Raw genomic sequence first — 18,308 nt, 5'->3', positions numbered from 1 at the left:
TTCACAGCAGTGACCAGAACCAGGCATAACAAAGGCAGGGCTCTGCCCCTGCCAGCACAGCACAGCACGGACCTTCACTCCTTCTGCAGCTCCAGATCTCCAAAACCCTTCTTTCACTACACCACATCCTGCTATCCCAGGGACAGATGCTCGTGCTATTGCTACTATGATTTAGTGCTGATCTTCCACGGCCCCTGATATCCCACCCTTTTCTCTCAACACTCCTGCAATTCAGCACCCATCTGCAGCAAACTTGTCACTGCCAGTTCTACACATACATGGTCCACAGAACCTCCTGTCAGCCCAGCCCTGGGCCTCCCCTGGGACAGATAACTGATAACACAGACTCTCACAATGAGTCCATAAAGCCAAACAAATGTCTCTGGAGAGTAGTAAACATCAAATTCACTTTATTTTTAATCCAAGCTGCAAAATAGCCATGCTGTACTAGAGATTGTAAGGCTACTCCAGTAATTGTCTCTCCCACCAATCCCACTCTAAACCTCATGTATATTATTGCACACTCAAGGTAAACTGGGCTGTGATGAGAACAAGAATCCAACCACTGACAATGATAAACCACTTCTAGAAGACCACTTGAAAATATTAGAGTATTTATTTCCACAGAAACAGACCATTTTGAATGGGAAAAATAGTTTAGAGGACTCTCTATCCTGTAAAGCTCTGACATTAATCTTAGAAAATGTTTGAAATTTTAGGCACTACTGAGGTTTGCTCTAGGGAGCACAGGAAGACTGGAAAATCCCAATGTCTCCCTAGCAGCTCCTCATGGAAAGCTGCTAGTGTCATGATGAGGTTGGGGGAGGGCAGAGGAGGGGGAGAAAGGGAAGACAGAGGAAGATCTTATGTGGGTGGGACTGTACACTTTCAGTCTTTAGCCTGAGCATAACTGCAGAAATATCAGAGGAAAACTCTTTTATAAACTGGGATTCAATGGAAAGCTTCTATCAGCCCCTAGTTAAAATATGTCCCAGGAAGCTACAAGACAACAGGAGGGAGAAATAGGGCTGCAGAAAACTGCAGAGGCCCTTAAGCATAAGGTTAAGCATTGTCTAGTTTAACCCACTATCAAAATGAGGTCTTTACAAGCAGCTGTTTTTCTCTGGCAGACTAGAATACCTCCATAAAATCTCTCAAAAAAAGAAAAAAAAAAAAAACCAAACCAAAACAAAACAGCCCTCTTGTCAGTTGTCTCTTGGAAGTTTTCTAGAGATTTATTTCTCAGCACAGATATAAATCATTGTCACATATAATAAGCTGTACCTGCTTCTCAAAGACTGCCAAATTACAGTATCAGACTAAATGCTGGATCAAGTAACTACCCTCAGGACTGAAATCATCTCCATTCAGAAATATCTCCATTCAATAGCATTTTTCGAGCACTCATTTTTGTTCTGGTAACTCTTGCATTTGTGTTCTAGATGGGCTTACACTGCACCACAACTACTGCAGCAACACTGTAGGCACTATCAAGGGACAGAGGCTAGAATTTAGAGAAAAATATTAAGTAAAAAAACCTGTTCCTTTGAGCTTTGTGTCACCCTAACAGGGCTTCTGGTCTGTTGGGAATAAAATAATAACTTGGGCTATCTATCTATAAATGGTCATACAGAATCAGTCACACAGATAGATTACGGGCATTTTGACCCCTCCAAAGCACCAGCATTAAATAATTAACCAGACAGTTATCACCAAACACCAGTCCCCACTCCCCACGGGTGGGATAGCCATGCCCACATTGCACACTCTGCAAAGGGTAGCAGGGAGTGGACCTCCACCTCAAGCAACTGCACTGGATGTGACAGAACTGAATAAAAACACTTGTACTGCACACAAACTCATACATAAACCATGTGTAGAGCCAGCCATGCCAACCTTCCTGCAAATTCTGTGAGATTCTGCATAGCTCCTCGTCCTTATCGAGGACAGTGGAGGGGATACCTTTAGTAACAGATAAATCTCTGTAATGCAGTTATCTCTCAGCTGCAGTGCACAAGCATCCCAATTAATTCAGTCCAGGCCTAGCAGAGCCGGCACTAAGCCAGAGCTGATAAACCTGCCAGAGCCAATCTGAGTCCTGCAGGGATCCCTGGGAACTGCTCTGCGCGTTCTGGCGCTCCGTGCTGAGGCGCTTTGTGCTCAGCTCTGCCTGGCTCCGCACCGAGGGGCAGCTCCGCTAGCGAGGCCTTTCGAACACGCGGAGCTCTGGGGAGCTGGCAGAGACCCTGCTCACCCCGAGGCATCAGCAGGGCTGTGGCAGGGCTTAGGAGAGCGCTCAGCCTGATGCCAGCTGCGCCAGGCCTGTCCTGCGTGGCCCCTGCAGAGCTGCCACGTGCGGGAGGGCAGCGCTCCGCGCGCTGGGGAGCAGCACAGCCCTGCCCGAGGCTCAGCCACACCTGGGGCACCTTCCCTGCCTCACTGACTACTGAACTGCACACACCAATGGAGAACAGCAAGGCCACGGCAAAGTGGCAATGGTTTTTGGATGGGATAGGGAGCAACCACCCCAGATGCTGCCTTTGGCATCTCTGCGGTCCCACCAAGTGATTCTGAGCCAAATTCTAACAGAGGCACTCTCTGCTTTTCCATCATCTGTCAAATGGAGATAGTCTTCACCTATCCTCTGGGGTTTGGTAAGGCTTGTTTAATATTCATAGGCATTCAGGCATTCAAATAAAATGCACCAAAAATGCAAGGTGGTCTTACAGGCTCTCACAAAGACAGATTTGAACACATTTTCTTTCCAGCCAAGAAAAACACTCAAAAAGTAGGACTATGTCCACAGATACCAGATTTCAGTGGCCAATTCACAAATTCCAAAGGACAAAGATAATATTTACTCCTGTGTTAAGAAACATCTGACAGAAGAAGCTATGTAAGTGAAAAATGTTATTAAAAGAAGGAAGGCTTGTAATAGAAAAATGGCATAAAATGCTAGTAGGTAGCCTTTCAAAAATGGGAAAGAACAAAGCAAATTATCTCTGAGATGCTCAGATCTCTTGCCACAAAAAGGCAAGCAATTTCAAGAGGCCTATAAAGGGTTTAGACAAAAAGGTGAACTCTAGAATTAATAACAGAATGGTAAACAGGAAGATTAATGGCACCAGAGAAAATGCAGATGGTGAAGCCCAGCCTGCAGGCTCAGCAAGCCTCTGAATAGGGAGGGGGAAAAAGGCAAGGTGTAAACAAGGTGACCTTCAAAGCCACGGGAATGCCTGCCAACAGGCCAGCCAGAGGGCATCCCGAGACACAGATGTGCCATCTGGGGGAGGCTGTCTCATGACAGCGGGAACAAGATTTGTCTTTTTCAGAATTTGCAGGGAGGCAAAACGGGTAGTAGCAGAAAATATGACCATTCATTCAGAAGTGGCACAATTAAATGCACAGGTAGGAAAAGGACGCCTTCCATTTTGTAAAGAAAATACAAAAGAATTCCCTGAATATCCCCACTCAGAAAGGTCTTGTGCCCACTTGTAAAGCCTGCTCATGCAAGGCATGGGAGAGGAGAAACTGGTTTTCACCAAACAAATGTTTTCCTTGAGGGTTTATGCTTTAAGTTTATGGCAAGAAGGAAAAAAAAACCTCAGCACATACTGCAAAGCAGCTCTTTAAGCCCATGATGGTATAAATTTTCCCCATCTTGGCATAAGTCTGTTCACTCCAGATGGCACATTTGGGTTGAAAGCAGGTAAAGATTTCTCAGAGATCTCTATGTCCAGTATTTACAGAGTTCCCTTGCTCTGCCTCAGTGCTTAGTTGGTCCTTCTGTATGCCTGGGAGATCTCAATTCTTGGCCTACAGTAAAAACTGGGAGAGAGAAATCTCCTACTGTAGTTCTGCAGGGAAGCCTGGCTCTGTCAGGCCTGATGCTTAGATCATTGGGATCAACCAGGAAAATTAAAAGGTAAATGCAATCACACATTTTTTTTAAATGCATCAATCAAACACCACAGTGGGGCAGTGCTAAGGGGAACAATGCTATCTCTACATAAGCCTTCTACAGACATGAACTGTTATGATATCCAGAGGCAAGAATATTAAGGGAAAACAGAATAAGAAACAACATTACAGCTCACTGTGGGAAAAAAGCAGACCCTTGCTATGGGAGTCCAGCAGATAGTGTATTCACACACCTTTTTTTCCTTTCAGCCTGGCTCCAAGTACATAAAATCTGAGTATTTCAGGCACAAAGTGGCCCATCTGAGTTCAGTGCTGAAACCAGCTAATTCAGCGCTAGATGTGCAAACAGATATGTCTGAATGTGTTTTCTTCTGATGGGCTGCATACCAATGAAGACATTGCCATGACCTCTGGTTTCACAGTAGGAACCACAGGTGCTGGATGAGGTCAGGCAGCTCATGCAAAGCCTGCACAGCCCCTGCTGTTACATCAAGAAGGCTTGACTCGAGCGAGCTTGACTGGCAGCAGGAGCTGCCATCGTGGCTCTGGGCATCAGTACACACCTGTATCCAGACAGTCCCATCATGCAGCTCTGTTGATTGCTTTTTGAATAGAACAGGAATGGAGAGATGAAGTACACACCTGAAAACACTAATGTGGTGGTGAGGAAGGAAACAGGAGAAAAAGGAAGAAAACCAGCAAGATGGAGGAAAGGTACTACATTCCTTCTCCCTGTCTGCTGCAGCTAACTAGGGCATGCTTGTTCTGAAAACTGCTACAGAAAAGTCTGAAAAATGGAATTTCTGAGTCTTGAATTATGTCTTTTCGATATCCCTCTCCTTTCTCCTCTCTGCTAACAGAGAAACACTGCAAACTCCCAGACCCTGAAAATATACATTTCCACACCTTACAAAATACAGTGAAAATAGATGATAATGGGGAAGAGAGAGAGAGAGCCATGCAAGGGGAAAACAAAGTGAAATAGAGAATAGCTGCTCTTCTCTCCTTTCCTTCTACTCAGCTTTCATTTCCCTTTGTTCATCTAACACTGAGCCAAACTAAGCCAAAAGGAGCTGCCATGCTGGGCTTCAAGATTGATGGCTGCAGGCAGACTCCACAGTGAAGAGACGGATGACTGGTCATTTCCCGCGATGCACTGAAAAACATCCATCCTTGCAGCCATGCTGAGGCCATTTGTGCTCCTTTTGAAATGAGAGATAAACACAGGCAGCCAGGGGCACCTGACTGTCCTTCTCCCTCAGAAGGACACAGCTAAAGTCCTCTGGGTTCCTTGAGAAGGTCGCTCTGTCCATCCCTGAACATCTGGCTGTGGGATTTGCTCAGTCTCTCTCTCCCCCGGCAATCATCCATCTATTAGAGCACAGTGCAGGTTGGAAGAAAACGGTGAAGAGAATGGTGTGACAACCTCATCAATCTACAGCTACACCCTTGGCTATTTAGTTTTCTTTACACTATTCCTAAATACGGGGGGGTGGGGGGGACAGGATTGCACTGGTATGAAGGAGGGAATTGTGGAAATGGCAGTGTGGATTGGAGTAAGTCCTTATGACTATTAAAATGTTGTGCATGTACTAAAGCAGTAGGGAACTAATTAAGATTCAGGATTGAAAGGCAAAACAAAAAAGTTGGATGTACTCTTGTTCCATCTGTAGCACTTGCTGAGAGTTCAGAGGTACTTGGGGCATCATCTTTAGCAGAAAGAGGTTAATTTTTTATTTTGCCCACTCAGATATTAACAGAAAGCTCCCTGGAAGAATATACTGTAAGTATATTTATAGTGCCAGCCCTGGTATAGCAGCTTCAGAGGCACAAAGCACTTAATCCTGAGTCCTTTCTATTTAGTTAATAGTGTCTTTGTTGCTGATGCTGTCCTGGTCTATAGCACTGCTCACAGATATAGCCTCAGTGTTTCCAGTTCTCCTGCCGTGCTGCTACCTCACTTAGTCAATGAGCATTACATGGCAGATGTAGCCACAGCATCACTTACAAATTAGCATCACTGCAGAAATTCCTGTAACCACGAACCTCACTTTGTCAGAGTAGCACATATCTGTAACTGTGTCATTTACAGACATTGCACCAAGGAAATCATGAGAAGAGAAAAGCATTCACCATCCCTCAAAAACACAAAGAAATGAGCTACTTGCTTCAAGTGTTTATATGCAGTTTTAGCACTCTATCTGAGCCCGCTTTGAAAATTTGTCTTTTGTTCCCATCATGCTAGGCTGTTTATTTTAGGCCAGCAACAAAAGGATTTTCACTACAGCTCTTTAGGACATGCATAGGATATTAATCATGACCATATGTTTCCCTAAGACATAAACCCCATACTTGCCAAGGGCAATCACCTCCATTCAGAAAGACATAATTTCCATCAAGAGGGGTAAGGTTTTCATCCTTTTTCCTACATCAAAAATCATAGCTTTAGCTGATGGAATTCACTGCTCACTGTTGTCTTTATCAGAACTACCTACCTACAACAGCTAAGGTCCCAGGCCTAAATTACCTGGTTTGTTTAAGGGGAACCATGCTCCAAGTGTATCCTGAATGACATCTCTTGTCTAGAAGACACTAGACATAAAAGCCATATCTACCTATTCCAGTGTGTTGCATCAAGCCTCCTTCTCTAGTGGAGTTCATTACTGAGAAGGGATGCCATGGCAAACACCAATGGTATCAGAATCCTGCAGAATAAAACACCTGCAATAAACTATTAGTCAATCAAATGCAAAATGCAGGGAATTTTGAAATTAATCATAATCTAATAAAAACATACTTAATATCTCTTGGGTATGAGATGATTATGAGGCTGTAAAATGTTTACTACAGAGAATGGGAATGCAGAATGGAAATTTCCACCAGGGAAGGTTGGTAGGAGGTACAGGGATGTGGGAGGGGAAGTCATCATACTCTCGCCATTCTACTCTCAGCAATTCCATAAAGCTTGGCTTGTAAGGGTTGAAACTGAACATTATATTAACATTTATTGCTCATTCTGTTATATTATGCACCAGGATAATAACATCTGCTATAAATATTAGAATATTTCATGCTACAAATCAATTTAATTTGCTCTGTGTCAGAAGAACAATAAAATTTAATAAATAGGGTTTTTAAAACCATTTTTTATGTAATTACATTCCATAATATCTTTGCTGGGTTTTGCTAACATTTTCTTCTATAAAGCAGCACATGGGTTCTACCATACTGTTGACCTAGTAGGCCAGTGTCTTCACTGGGCTCTGTGCAGGATGCTGAGTACCAAACCTGCAAGGCTGGTCCAACCCAGTACTTTACATGTAGATTTAACTTTAAGCATGTGACAAGTCCCATTAATTACTAAAAGATCACTCATATTCTTAAAGCCCAAGCTCAAGTGCTTTCCTTTGCTGGGGTTAGACAGCTTGGCATCTTATGAAACTAAGCCCTGGGGACTTGATCCTATAAATCCTTTTTCATGTGATTACCAGAGAATTCCCAGAATTACGCATATGAACACACAAAATAGATGCAATGAATTAGATTAAAAATACCCATTTCCTAGGATCTTGTGCCCAGTACTTGAATGTGAACGGTACCTGTGCACTGCAAAAACCCTTTTGACAATGTGGCTTATCCCTTCTCAGTCATTTGTACTGGCTATACTTAGAAAAGGGGCAGTAGGTTTGCCAGGAAAGCTGTTCAGGTTCAGTTCTGGCTCTAAGATTCCTACAGGGCACACAGCTTCCTGTCTGCCCCTCCCCATGCTGGAGAGCTGGTGATTTGTGCCTTGAGGGAAATGGATCTGACAGGTTCCAGCATTTCCCCAGGCACTATCCCCTGGTGCTTCCCCAGTGGTTCCCTTAGCCCTTTTTTCAGTAAGCTTTGAGCTTACCTTCACTCCCTTCATTTTAAGGTTAAACCTGTTTATTTCATAAATAAATAATCCTGATGGCTACTTACACACAACGATGTTGACTTCATAGAGGGGGGATAAATCCAGTGTTCTATCTCTCCAGGAGGAATTATGTGTCTCCTGGAGACACAGCACTCTCTGTCAGGCCTTGGCAGCTTGAGAGGCACATGCTGAATAACCTTTTCCCAAAGACACGTCCTAGCAGCCAGATGTAGGTCAAACACAGTAGCCAAGAACAGAGAAAGAGCAAAACAATGGGCTGGATAGCTCAGAGAGGGTGGTGGCATCACAAGGAAGCTCTCTCTCAAGCAGCCCAGGTACTTCAAGCCAACTGCATCTCAGCTGCCTGAGCCCTCCCCATCACATCTTGCAGATCAAGCCCTGAGACATGACCTGCAGTCACACTGTAGAGGCCCCAAGGAGATCAACAGCACAATTCATTCCTTCCATTTAATGGTCCACTGTAATGACCAGAACAGTTTTTCAGCCTGCCTCCAAAGTCATCATAACTCTATTTTCACAAATATACTAAATACAGCTAAGATGATACAGCAGTGGGAAAAAATACCTGTAAGTGGCTGCACTGCTTCTGAAATTACAACAGCCTTGTGTCTGTGGGACACTACACATGCAGCCTACGTTCCATTCCCAGTGATAAAGCCCGGACAACTCAGAAAAATAGATTTAACAGCTTCCAAAATTGCCTTATCTTGTTCAGTTGCTGCCTTAGCCTGATGACTAGAGCCAAAGGGTTTGGCTTCAATGGGCTTTTGATCAAAACCCAGAGGGGTTCCAAAGCCCAGTAGCTTTTTCATGCATCTCTCTCCTAATTATGCAAACTGGCTCAGCCACACAAGAACCAGGAGTAATCCTGGGTGATTCATACAAGCCATCTCAGCTAAACAACAGAGCTCTCCCGGTAAAACTTTGAATATAAAATACGTGTAGTGACCTGTTCCAGATCTTACAAATGAAAGAGAAACTATTTACACAAAGTTAATCCTGTAAATTCTACCAGCATGACTGTGGAGTTAAACAGCACAAACAATGTTTTGTTTTCTTGACTGGACTATTTACAGAATATTATCTGCTTTTCTAGAAATGTGTGGTTTATTTCCATAACTGCCAAATCATGAAATTCCATTTGGGGGAAAATACACATTTACTAACAGCCACTGAGCTGAATTAGTCTAAGAATTTGCAGCTTATCACATGTAAGAACACCAAGCAAGAGTAGTGCCTTATTTGAAGGAAAGGTTACCACAGCCCTGGCAGCCATGACAGAAGGTTGGCTCCCCAGTGGCCAGAAAAACAAAACAAGAAGAATTACACTGTGCAAAACTCGAGATACCTTTCCAGCAATTATACTGCACAGCCAGCCTTGCAAAAACTGGCTGAGCAATTCACCTTTGGTGAGTCTCTTTATTTGTATATATGGGTGTGTAACAAATTCCTTACTTTTTCATCATCATCCTGGTACATATAAGCCCAGGCTGTGCACCAGAGCTGGTACACTTTCATACCAGTTTTGCAAGGATTTCTGCTGATGGCCAAAACACTTAACACTGGCACTTTGAGGGCTTGGCAAATGGCACTATTTATTAATTAATTTCTTTTTATTTAGAGGCCTCCCATACCCCTTCCAATCTCTCTAAACGTATTTATTAGATATCTGTTAGGTACTCCTCTGAGTTAAAGGAGACTGATGTTTTAGTACCTCCGTTTCACACACTGAGAAGCTGAGAGAAAAAGACATATTCCATTGGCCCTGGTCCTGTGTGGGGCACAGGACATGCAAGGATGTGATGGTGTGGTATGACTTGAAGTGCAGAGATGGGCACCACTGCTGCAGGCTGGCAGTGGGACAAATGCATATTTCACTGCAGGACTTCTATATCATGATTCTGTCTCCGTGAATACATGAAAAAACAGACAAGTTCTCTGTTATTCTTAGTGCCATGTAAGAAAAGAAAAGCAAACTTTATCTGGCCAGAGATCTGGACCAGGAAAGGCCCCTGTTCTAGGTAGAACTGAAAGGTGGTGGATGAGATGGAATAAACTGCTTAAATGTGCGTAAAATAGAAAGAAGCTGATTCACAAGGAGGTCCCACACTGATGAGTTTTCTCGTGGTGACAGAAAGTCACCTTTTTCTGTCACACAAGTCATAGCTGGAAGTGTAAGTGCCTTAAAGCAGCAGCTCTTGCCTGTGGTGCCATGTCCTGCTGTGAACACAAGATTAGTGGAGAATTGGAGCCTACTGTTTTGATTCAGGAGCATTGATGGACCCATCTGTAAGCTGCAGGCTTAGCTGATGAATAAACACATACTAAAATTTGGGCCAGAAACCCAAAATGAAAGGCCCAGCAGAATTCAATATTTATACTTGTACAAAAAACCCAGCAAAGACAAAACCCGAACACCTCTGGCATCCCCACTCACAGATCTGAGTTCACAATGTGAAGCTTCATTTTGTTCCAAAGCGCTTTGTAGGACATACATAGGTATGACACACAGAGGTCCATGACAGACCAAGCTCAGGACTCAGCATGGTCAGGGTGCAGATGTGCTTTCTAACAAATCGAATGGAAACTGAAAACCATCCACCCTCCCCGTCCCAAAAAGTTAAGGGTTTTTTTGTTTTCCTCAGCATGAGGTGACAAAGGTGAAGACGGGTGAGTGTGGGTGGGAATGAGGTGTACCCCAGGCCCATGCGGCCCGGGCGCTGTTCCCGGCACACGCTGCGGCGAGCGCGGGCCGCTCCTGCCGCGGGGAATTCCCGCTGGGAGCGGCCCCGGCGCGGAGCTGCCGCTGCCCGCTGCGCCCTCTGCCGGCCGCGCCGCGCCGCTGCAGCCGCTCCCGGCCCCGCCACCACCGCACCGGCACCGCCGGGAGCGGGGATCCAACCTCCGCAAATCAGGGACAGTTCAAAGAACGTAGCTCAAGAGACGGGGAGAGTTGGGAGTTGTGCGTGCTTTCTAACACAAAGTACTTCGGAGTGCAGAAGGACTTGAATTAAAAGCTGACTTTAAATGACATTTTAATTTCAGAATTTTGGAGAGCCAAGAGCAAAACTCACAGACGTTTGCTAACAGGCTATTAAAATCCATCTTACATGAGAAATCCAGACCAAATCATCAGAGAAACAAACCTGCTTCTGTCAAGTTAGCTCCACCCTAAATGCAGGGTTCATTATGGCAAATGTTCTTAAAAGCCATGAACAATTTAAAAAACCTAAAATAAGCTCTACACAGAAAGTATCTTTGATAAACTCACATCTGCAGAAATCTGTCAGAAGTCTGAACAGCTGATAGGTTTATATTATAGCCTCCTTCAGGAACACTGTATCCGATTCATCTACATGTTACAGACACACTCTTATTTGGCACCAGAATTATTCTTCCAGTTATGATACTAAGATGGTCTTAATTGACCTTAAAAAGGAGCCATGGCAGGTTTATAACATAATATGACCTTTAATTACAGAGATAATAGTAGGAAAACTGTCAAATAGTAGAAAAAGTTTTTCTTAAGAAGAGATCTGCCTCTCTTTGAAGTGTTCATAGCAAAGCAACACTGCTGTCTTGAAGTACAGAACAGGAACCAATGTGTCATTGTGTAGAAATTGCTGAAATCAAAAGTGAAACTAGTCAATATTAATTGGCCTATGGGAGAAAAAATGTAAAAGGAAATTCTCATGAAATTAAGTGTTTTGAATTACTTTTTAGGTTTTAATATCTTTGAGTGAAACTGGGCATAGCAACCAAAAGCAAAAAAAATAATATGGAACTCAGCAGCACTGTGTTCTTTCTGTGTTCTTGGGTTTGATTTCCAGCTGTACCACAAACCTCCGGTTAAAACATCACAGAAGTAGTTTATTCCCTTTGTCTCTCATTTCTCCATTTTGGAACCAAAGTACTTCCTTCACTATATTTTGTGTATCTGGACTGTAAGTATATGGCTAAGAGGACTTCACAACAAACCCTGGGATGATGATCTAACATGCTGCTTGAGTCTCTAGATGCTCTCGTACAAGTGATACTATTGCAAACACTGTTCTTTGCTTTTTAATGTCATCTTAACTTTATCTTGCTGAAGTGCCCCATCTTAAAGACCACAGACATGCTGAGCATCTCCCCCAAGAGATGGGAGCACTCTTCACTTCCCAGGAAACATACAGTACCTTGTACAATCAGTCACAGTCTCCACAAGGTAAATAGAGATGCTTTAAAGAGATAATAGCTTATCTGTAAGGATTTTGTTCATTCATCCACGAGCACGCTCACCTAGGTATACTCCATGTGTCAGACTAAAAACAGATCAGGCATTGTTCAACTGGAACTAAAAATGTTTTCAGTACTTACTTCAGACAACTACCATGGCTCATAATAGCAAATGAAAAATACTTGTTTGCTTTTACCCTCCAACAGTGGGTTAAAAACCCATTTCTGTAGCTCAGCTGAACACCAGACTGCCCAGATATAAGTAAGAGGACAGACACTAGCACAGGACCTCAGCTCATTCTCAGCACAGTGGTAGCATAAACAAACTCTACTTCACACCCTCTGAGTGGGTGGGAAGGCTGCCCACTCTGAAACCTCACTGTGGGCTTTCAGTCCAAAACCAAAGGACATCAGTAAACTGACACAAAAGCTTTACAGTCATATTCTTTAGACTTACACACCACGTGAAATAAAAGCTCTTCAGGTATGTATGTGTGCACCTATATTTAGCCATCTTGTAAGACTGAAGTGGGGCACTACCAATTTAAACTCCTCTAGAGTTTTTGGCCACACTCACTTTATCTGTTCTCATCTGCATAGGTGCAAAGCTTGGGTAATACCTGCCTGTCAGCAGGGTTTACAGTGGGCAATAGCACTACCACAATTTTGATAGCTGACCCAACACAGAATCATGATACTACCCAGTACCATGAAACCACTCAGTATATAGGACAAGGATCAATTATGATTTCAAGGGGCCTTGGGTCTAATCCAGGATCTCCCTCTCATTTCTAACCCTCCTCTTTCCAGCTGCTCTGATTTTGCCAAGGGCCAAAACCATACTGCTCGCATTCACAGCACCTGCAGTTCACAGTGGTGGTAGAGCTAAAAATTCTCCTTTTTCTCCCACTCCACTGGAAGTCAGGCTACCTAGCTCAACCCTCTCCCTCACCCATTCCCAGACTTCTCAAGCACAGGAGCTCAGCTTTGTTCTTCCTCTTTTACTGGGCAGAACAGGCAGCTGAGTGAACGTGGAAGCATGAGCTGCTTCCAGCCCTCCCACTGCTCTGTGCTGAAGTGCCATGCAAACACCACAGCTCGATTCTGCAGAGAACCACGTTTCCCATACTTGGTTGAACAGAAGTCTAGTTTCACAAATATTATATGAGTATCAACACCTACTAAGCTTAAAACTCTGCACTTAGGAAATGTATCTGGGAAAACATAACCTAGGAATGCAGGACAGGCTATGATCTGCCTGGCTGGGGAGCAGCTCAGGGACCTCGGTGTCCTGGTGAGCCATGAGCTCAGTATGAATGGTGTTTTGCTGTGGCAATAAAAATATAAAGCCAACAGGATGCTGGGTTGCATCAGCAAGAACACCACCAGCAGAGATAAGTAATTATCATGTTCATAGCTTGTCAGGCTACACCTGGAATACTGGGCTCAGTTTTGGTCCCTGCTATACAAAAGAGATGTGGACATTCTGGAGGGGGTGAAGGGAAGGGCTACAAAGATGATCCAAGGCTTGGGAAGCCTTCCATATGGCTGTCTGAGAGAAGTGGGTTTGCTCAGGCTTGAGAAGAGAAGGCTTAGGGGAGACTTTATCACTGTGTTCCAGTATTTAAAGAGAGGCTACAAAGATGGAGACACCCTTTTTAGAGAATCACATGAATAATATGAGGGCTAGTGGGTACAGGCTACTCCTGGAGAAATTCCAGTTGGACACAAGAGGAAATTTTTTCACATTAAGAACAATCAGCCATTGGAATAATCTGCCTAGGGAAGTGGTAGATTCCCCAACACTGGACAGTTTTAAGATTTGGCTGGACAGGGTGCTGAGACATCTTGTCTAGACCGTGCTCTTGCCAAGAAAGGTTGGAGCAGATGATCCTTGAGGTCCCTTTCAATCTGCTATTTAATGAACCTGTGAAATCACAGTACAGGCAACATGACAATATACTGCCCATGGCCCAGGATTTTGTTTCAATTCTCTACCAGTTTTCATAGGAGTCTTGACTGCTACACTATAATGATTCAAGTAACAGCTCATACCCATGACAGCAATGAACTCTAGGCTACACTTAAGTCATAATGCTTGGTTTTGATGATAAGAATATGACTTATAGATGAAAGATGAAGACCAGGCCATATGAAAGTAAATGTCAGGAATACTTAGTAAAAATCTTGAAGATCTGGTTGCAATATTGACTGTACTGTCAGTAAAGGCACAATCAAAAGTAGGTGATGGCAATACTTTATTTCTCCTGAATATCTACTGGATAGGCTACTGGATGGGAGGAAGGATGCATAGAAATAGCACAAACGTGAACACTGCTAGACCCTTGAACAAACCACTTTAGTGAGGCAATGCATCCATGCAACTCTGAATGCAGTGGCAGAGGAAAATAGACATCTAAAGGCTCCATCAGCAATTCCTATTCCAGTGTTCACACCTGCACAACTTTGACTGTAACTATTCTTAAAACCAAACACCTTTATTTCAAACCAAATAAAACCAACATATCAGGACAACAAAACTACCATCTTCTATTAAGAAGCTGGCATCAACTCACCCCAGGAAAAACATTACAGTGCACCTTCCATTTTACAAAAAAACAGCAGACTGTTGGAGCATGATTATTTTCTTCATTAGATTTTGGTATTACCAAATGTGAAACTCTCACTCACTGAGTTGTGTTATGAACTACATAAACTGCAAATGTAGGTTATAACTATAAACCTAAAACTATAAAACTATTTTAGTTTTATAAACTAAAATAGTATACTATACTATTACTAAATGATCTATTGTACCCTCAAACTGCTGGCAAGACAATGGTTTGATTCTACTTACTGACCAGCCAGTGACTAGCTATGACTTGCCAAAACAAAAATCCTAGGTCTGTGTAGTTCCTGAGTTATGTAGGTGTCTTCTGAATACAGGAACTTCTGAATACATTTTTGTTATAATAAGCCACTCTGAAAGCCCAGGTGCAGTCCAAGCAAGTATTCACACCCCTGGTGCCAATCCCATTGACTGCTGGAATGGCATCTTTTGGATAAAAGATCCTCTTCTGTGTTTATGACAGTGGTTGTCTTACAAGAAGTACTTCTATGCAGTTAACATAATACAACTAAGGAACTAAGGTTTAGCCCTAATTTGATGTTGTAGAAGTGCATTCCTTCCTATGGCACATGCCATAAAACAATTATAAAAATCTATCAAAATATATTAACAATTTCACAGCCGCCTCTATAAAAGTCAACTATTTGCATATGAACCAAACATAAGCACTCTCTAGCTGCTGAGAACAGCTCTAAGGAATGAACAGAATGCCCAAGCCCTAGGTGGTGAAACAATGGAACATATAGATTAGATTTCTTTCAAATTTATTTTATATGTCCTACAGCTGTCATCACTGTGGTTTTTAATAGATCTTAAATTTCCTCATCTTTTCTCCACACAACCATCTGATGTTTAACTGAGGACAAAGAAGTCAGCATTAGGTAGCTTCCTAGGTTCAGCACTAGGTTTTACAGCAGTATTCCCCTCCAAAACCTACAGTATTTCTGCTGTCCATGTTGCAAATAAATTATACTCTCTTTCTCCCAAATTCTCAAAAGCTACCTTTAAATGGAGGTCCAAGGTGTGCCATAGATTTTACACTTTCAGATCAGAGAAGGGGAAAATCCCACTTTTGGCTAGTGAGTCTATTCTGGATATGCACAGATGGAGTGAAACTGTTCTGTGGTATCACTGATAAGAAAAGTTAATCACTAGATAGAAATTGGTTGGAAAATAGATTTAAATGGCAGAGCAATATAACTCGCCTTATTTGGTTGCCACCGGCAATGCAACAAAAGTAGCACTCCTGAGATGCGGAGATGTTTATAGCAGGGAAAACAACACAGAGACAGACATGCTGAGGTCTCTTTATCTGATAACTTTGTGGTAATTGCCTTTCATGCCCTGTGGCATGTGGGATGCACTAATTTGGCATTCAGTGAGTACAGCAAAGAAGAGTAATGCAAACAAAAAAGAGTAAAACTCTACCCTACTGCTTTACCTTACAAAGTTAGCGAGGCACAGCAGTACTGGAATCATCACAAAGTCTAAGGTAGGCATTTTTATGAGTCAACATCATCTTCTTCCTAGAGTCCAGTCTCATTTTCATCACTGTACGTGACTGATTTCATCAGCTCTTTCTAAGCAGCTCTGCTGTGAGGTCTAGTTCTATTTTCTGGTTGAGATTTTGCCCTTGGTTTGAACCCCAGCTGAGTGGCTATAGGAATGTCTTCCTCTTTTCCAACTGCCCGCTGACGTCTCCTATAATGAAGGTAGGGAGTTTTGGAAAACTGTTTCTACCAGAATCAACAGGAATTTTGCCTCTGATTTTAATGGGTTTTGAACTTGTCTCTGTTGCCCTTTCTTTTCTCTCCACCAACTACTGCATAGAAGCCAACTCATCAGTATTGCTGAACGTAGCTTAGTTCCCAGGCACCTTCTTCTGTCAAACAGGTTTTTTTAATATTCTAATTTACATTTGGGGGTTTTCTCCTGTACTTTTTAAACTGACAGTGTCTCACCTCTTAAAAACCACATACAGCTGTGAGTATATGTGCTCCCTCTTTCTCATAATAGCTGACCCCAGAGACAGCAAGCCTTTATTACAAACTGCAAGGAAGAATGCACAACACTACACTCTACCTGACACAGTTGCAGCTCCTCCACATCTGCTTTACAGTCACTCATCCAGCATCCAGACTCATCACTTCACATAGTTTAATTGTGGAAGAGTAGCAAGGGCAAGAAGAATGAAAGAATAATAGACAAAGGTACACAAACAGTCAGACAGAAATACACAGATGAGGCAAATGCTCCCTATTTTTTATTATTTGTTGTTCATAACCTGGTCATAGCCCTCGTCAACAGCCCCACCAAGAAAAATCTTATCTTATACTTACTGTTTCACACACACAGTTATCTCTTTCACAAAGATTAGGCAGCAGATACCAGTGAGACTTTGTTTCAGTAATTCACTGAGGAAAAGTCAGTGACACATTGATTCTTTAAATCCTTGTTACTTTTCTAATAGAAGCCAGGCTTCAACCCTACAAAAGGTAAATTCAGCTCCCCTTGCATTGAATAGAAGTTGTTCACATTTTTGTAAGGGATGAGTTGTATGCAGAGGGTTTGGTGGTTATGGTTACAGCAAATCAAGTAAGATGCAACAGATGCAATGAGAAATGGTTGGAAAGCAGCAAAGATAAAGTCCAAGGTCTAAATGCCAGGTTTGCATGTATGCCAGCTGCTCTGCAGCTCGGGAGAAGCAGGCAAACAAATACTTACCAGGTTTAATTTCCAGCAGCTTCAGCCTGGAGTCCTCAGGGGGATGCAAACGCCTCTTTTTGCGCCAGCAACGTGCTGGGTATGTGTACAGCTGACCTGGGGCCAGGCCTGAAGATTAAAGGCAAAAAATTAATCACATTTCAGTTTGCAAACCACAAGCACTGTCTCTAGCATCTTTGTTCTTGCCCTTCCAGCATCTCCTTGTTGGAGCGTTCAATCCTGCAAATCATGAGGCAGAGCTGCATACTCAAGGATTCCAGTGCTCCCGAGGCTCTTCAGCACCTCTTGGGATCAGGCCTACAGAGAATCTAGGTCTCACTTAGACTCTTCACTCAGCTCACTGAAACCAGAGCTGCACATAAATAATTTGTGATTTCTTCAGGGTAAATAGAATTTCAGACTCTCCTGGGTCACAAGGGCGATGCCTCCTCCACAGGCAGAGAAAGCCCCTTGAGAGAGAAGAGATGAAGTTCTGACATGCAAATCTTGAGGCCCTGATGCACAGAGCAGGTCAGGAAATTTGTGCCTTCCAAAGGGGAGCAAACCAAGACCCAAGAGGTCTGACTCTATATTTTTGTTTACATTCTGGACTTTTGCTTGAATACTCATTCTTCATTTTGACTCTTACTTCCTCATGCCAATATTCTGAATGAGGGAGGAGATACACCAATAATGTTTATATCACTGCATGTTCCCTTAAATCACATCTGGCATCACTGGGTTTTGAGCTGCCCTGGCTCTCCTGACAGACACCCTTCAGCCAATGTTCGAGCTGTACTTTTCTCTCTTGCATTCAGGACACAGCAGGGCTTTGTGAACACATCACTCCTAGGGGCACAGAAGCACACTGACAAGTGCTTCAAAGTATCCTCAACTGCCCCAGACAGTCATGACACA

The 18,308-nt window shown here is 43.1% G+C and overlaps 1 protein-coding gene across 6 annotated transcripts in view; it reads right to left on the bottom strand.

Moving 5' to 3' along the window:
- DPF3 (double PHD fingers 3) overlaps positions 1-18,308 on the bottom strand; it is a 154,592-nt gene that overhangs the window by 64,484 nt on the left and 71,800 nt on the right. For all 6 annotated transcript variants that reach the window (XR_009486936.1, XR_009486937.1, XM_059849625.1 and 3 more), the window contains exon 3: positions 17,412-17,519. Coding sequence is in view for 4 of the 6 variants with exons in the window: in XM_059849625.1 (XP_059705608.1) it covers positions 17,412-17,519 (108 nt within the window). In the remaining 2 variants the exon portion in view is untranslated. The remainder of the gene's footprint in view (positions 1-17,411; positions 17,520-18,308) is intronic.

The sequence above is a fragment of the Haemorhous mexicanus genome, chromosome 6, assembly GCF_027477595.1.
Source record: "Haemorhous mexicanus isolate bHaeMex1 chromosome 6, bHaeMex1.pri, whole genome shotgun sequence".
In the NCBI taxonomy this organism is placed as follows: Eukaryota; Metazoa; Chordata; class Aves; order Passeriformes; family Fringillidae; genus Haemorhous; species Haemorhous mexicanus.
The sequence above is the reverse complement of the archived record's forward strand: the minus strand, read 5'-3'. Positions and strand labels throughout refer to the sequence as shown.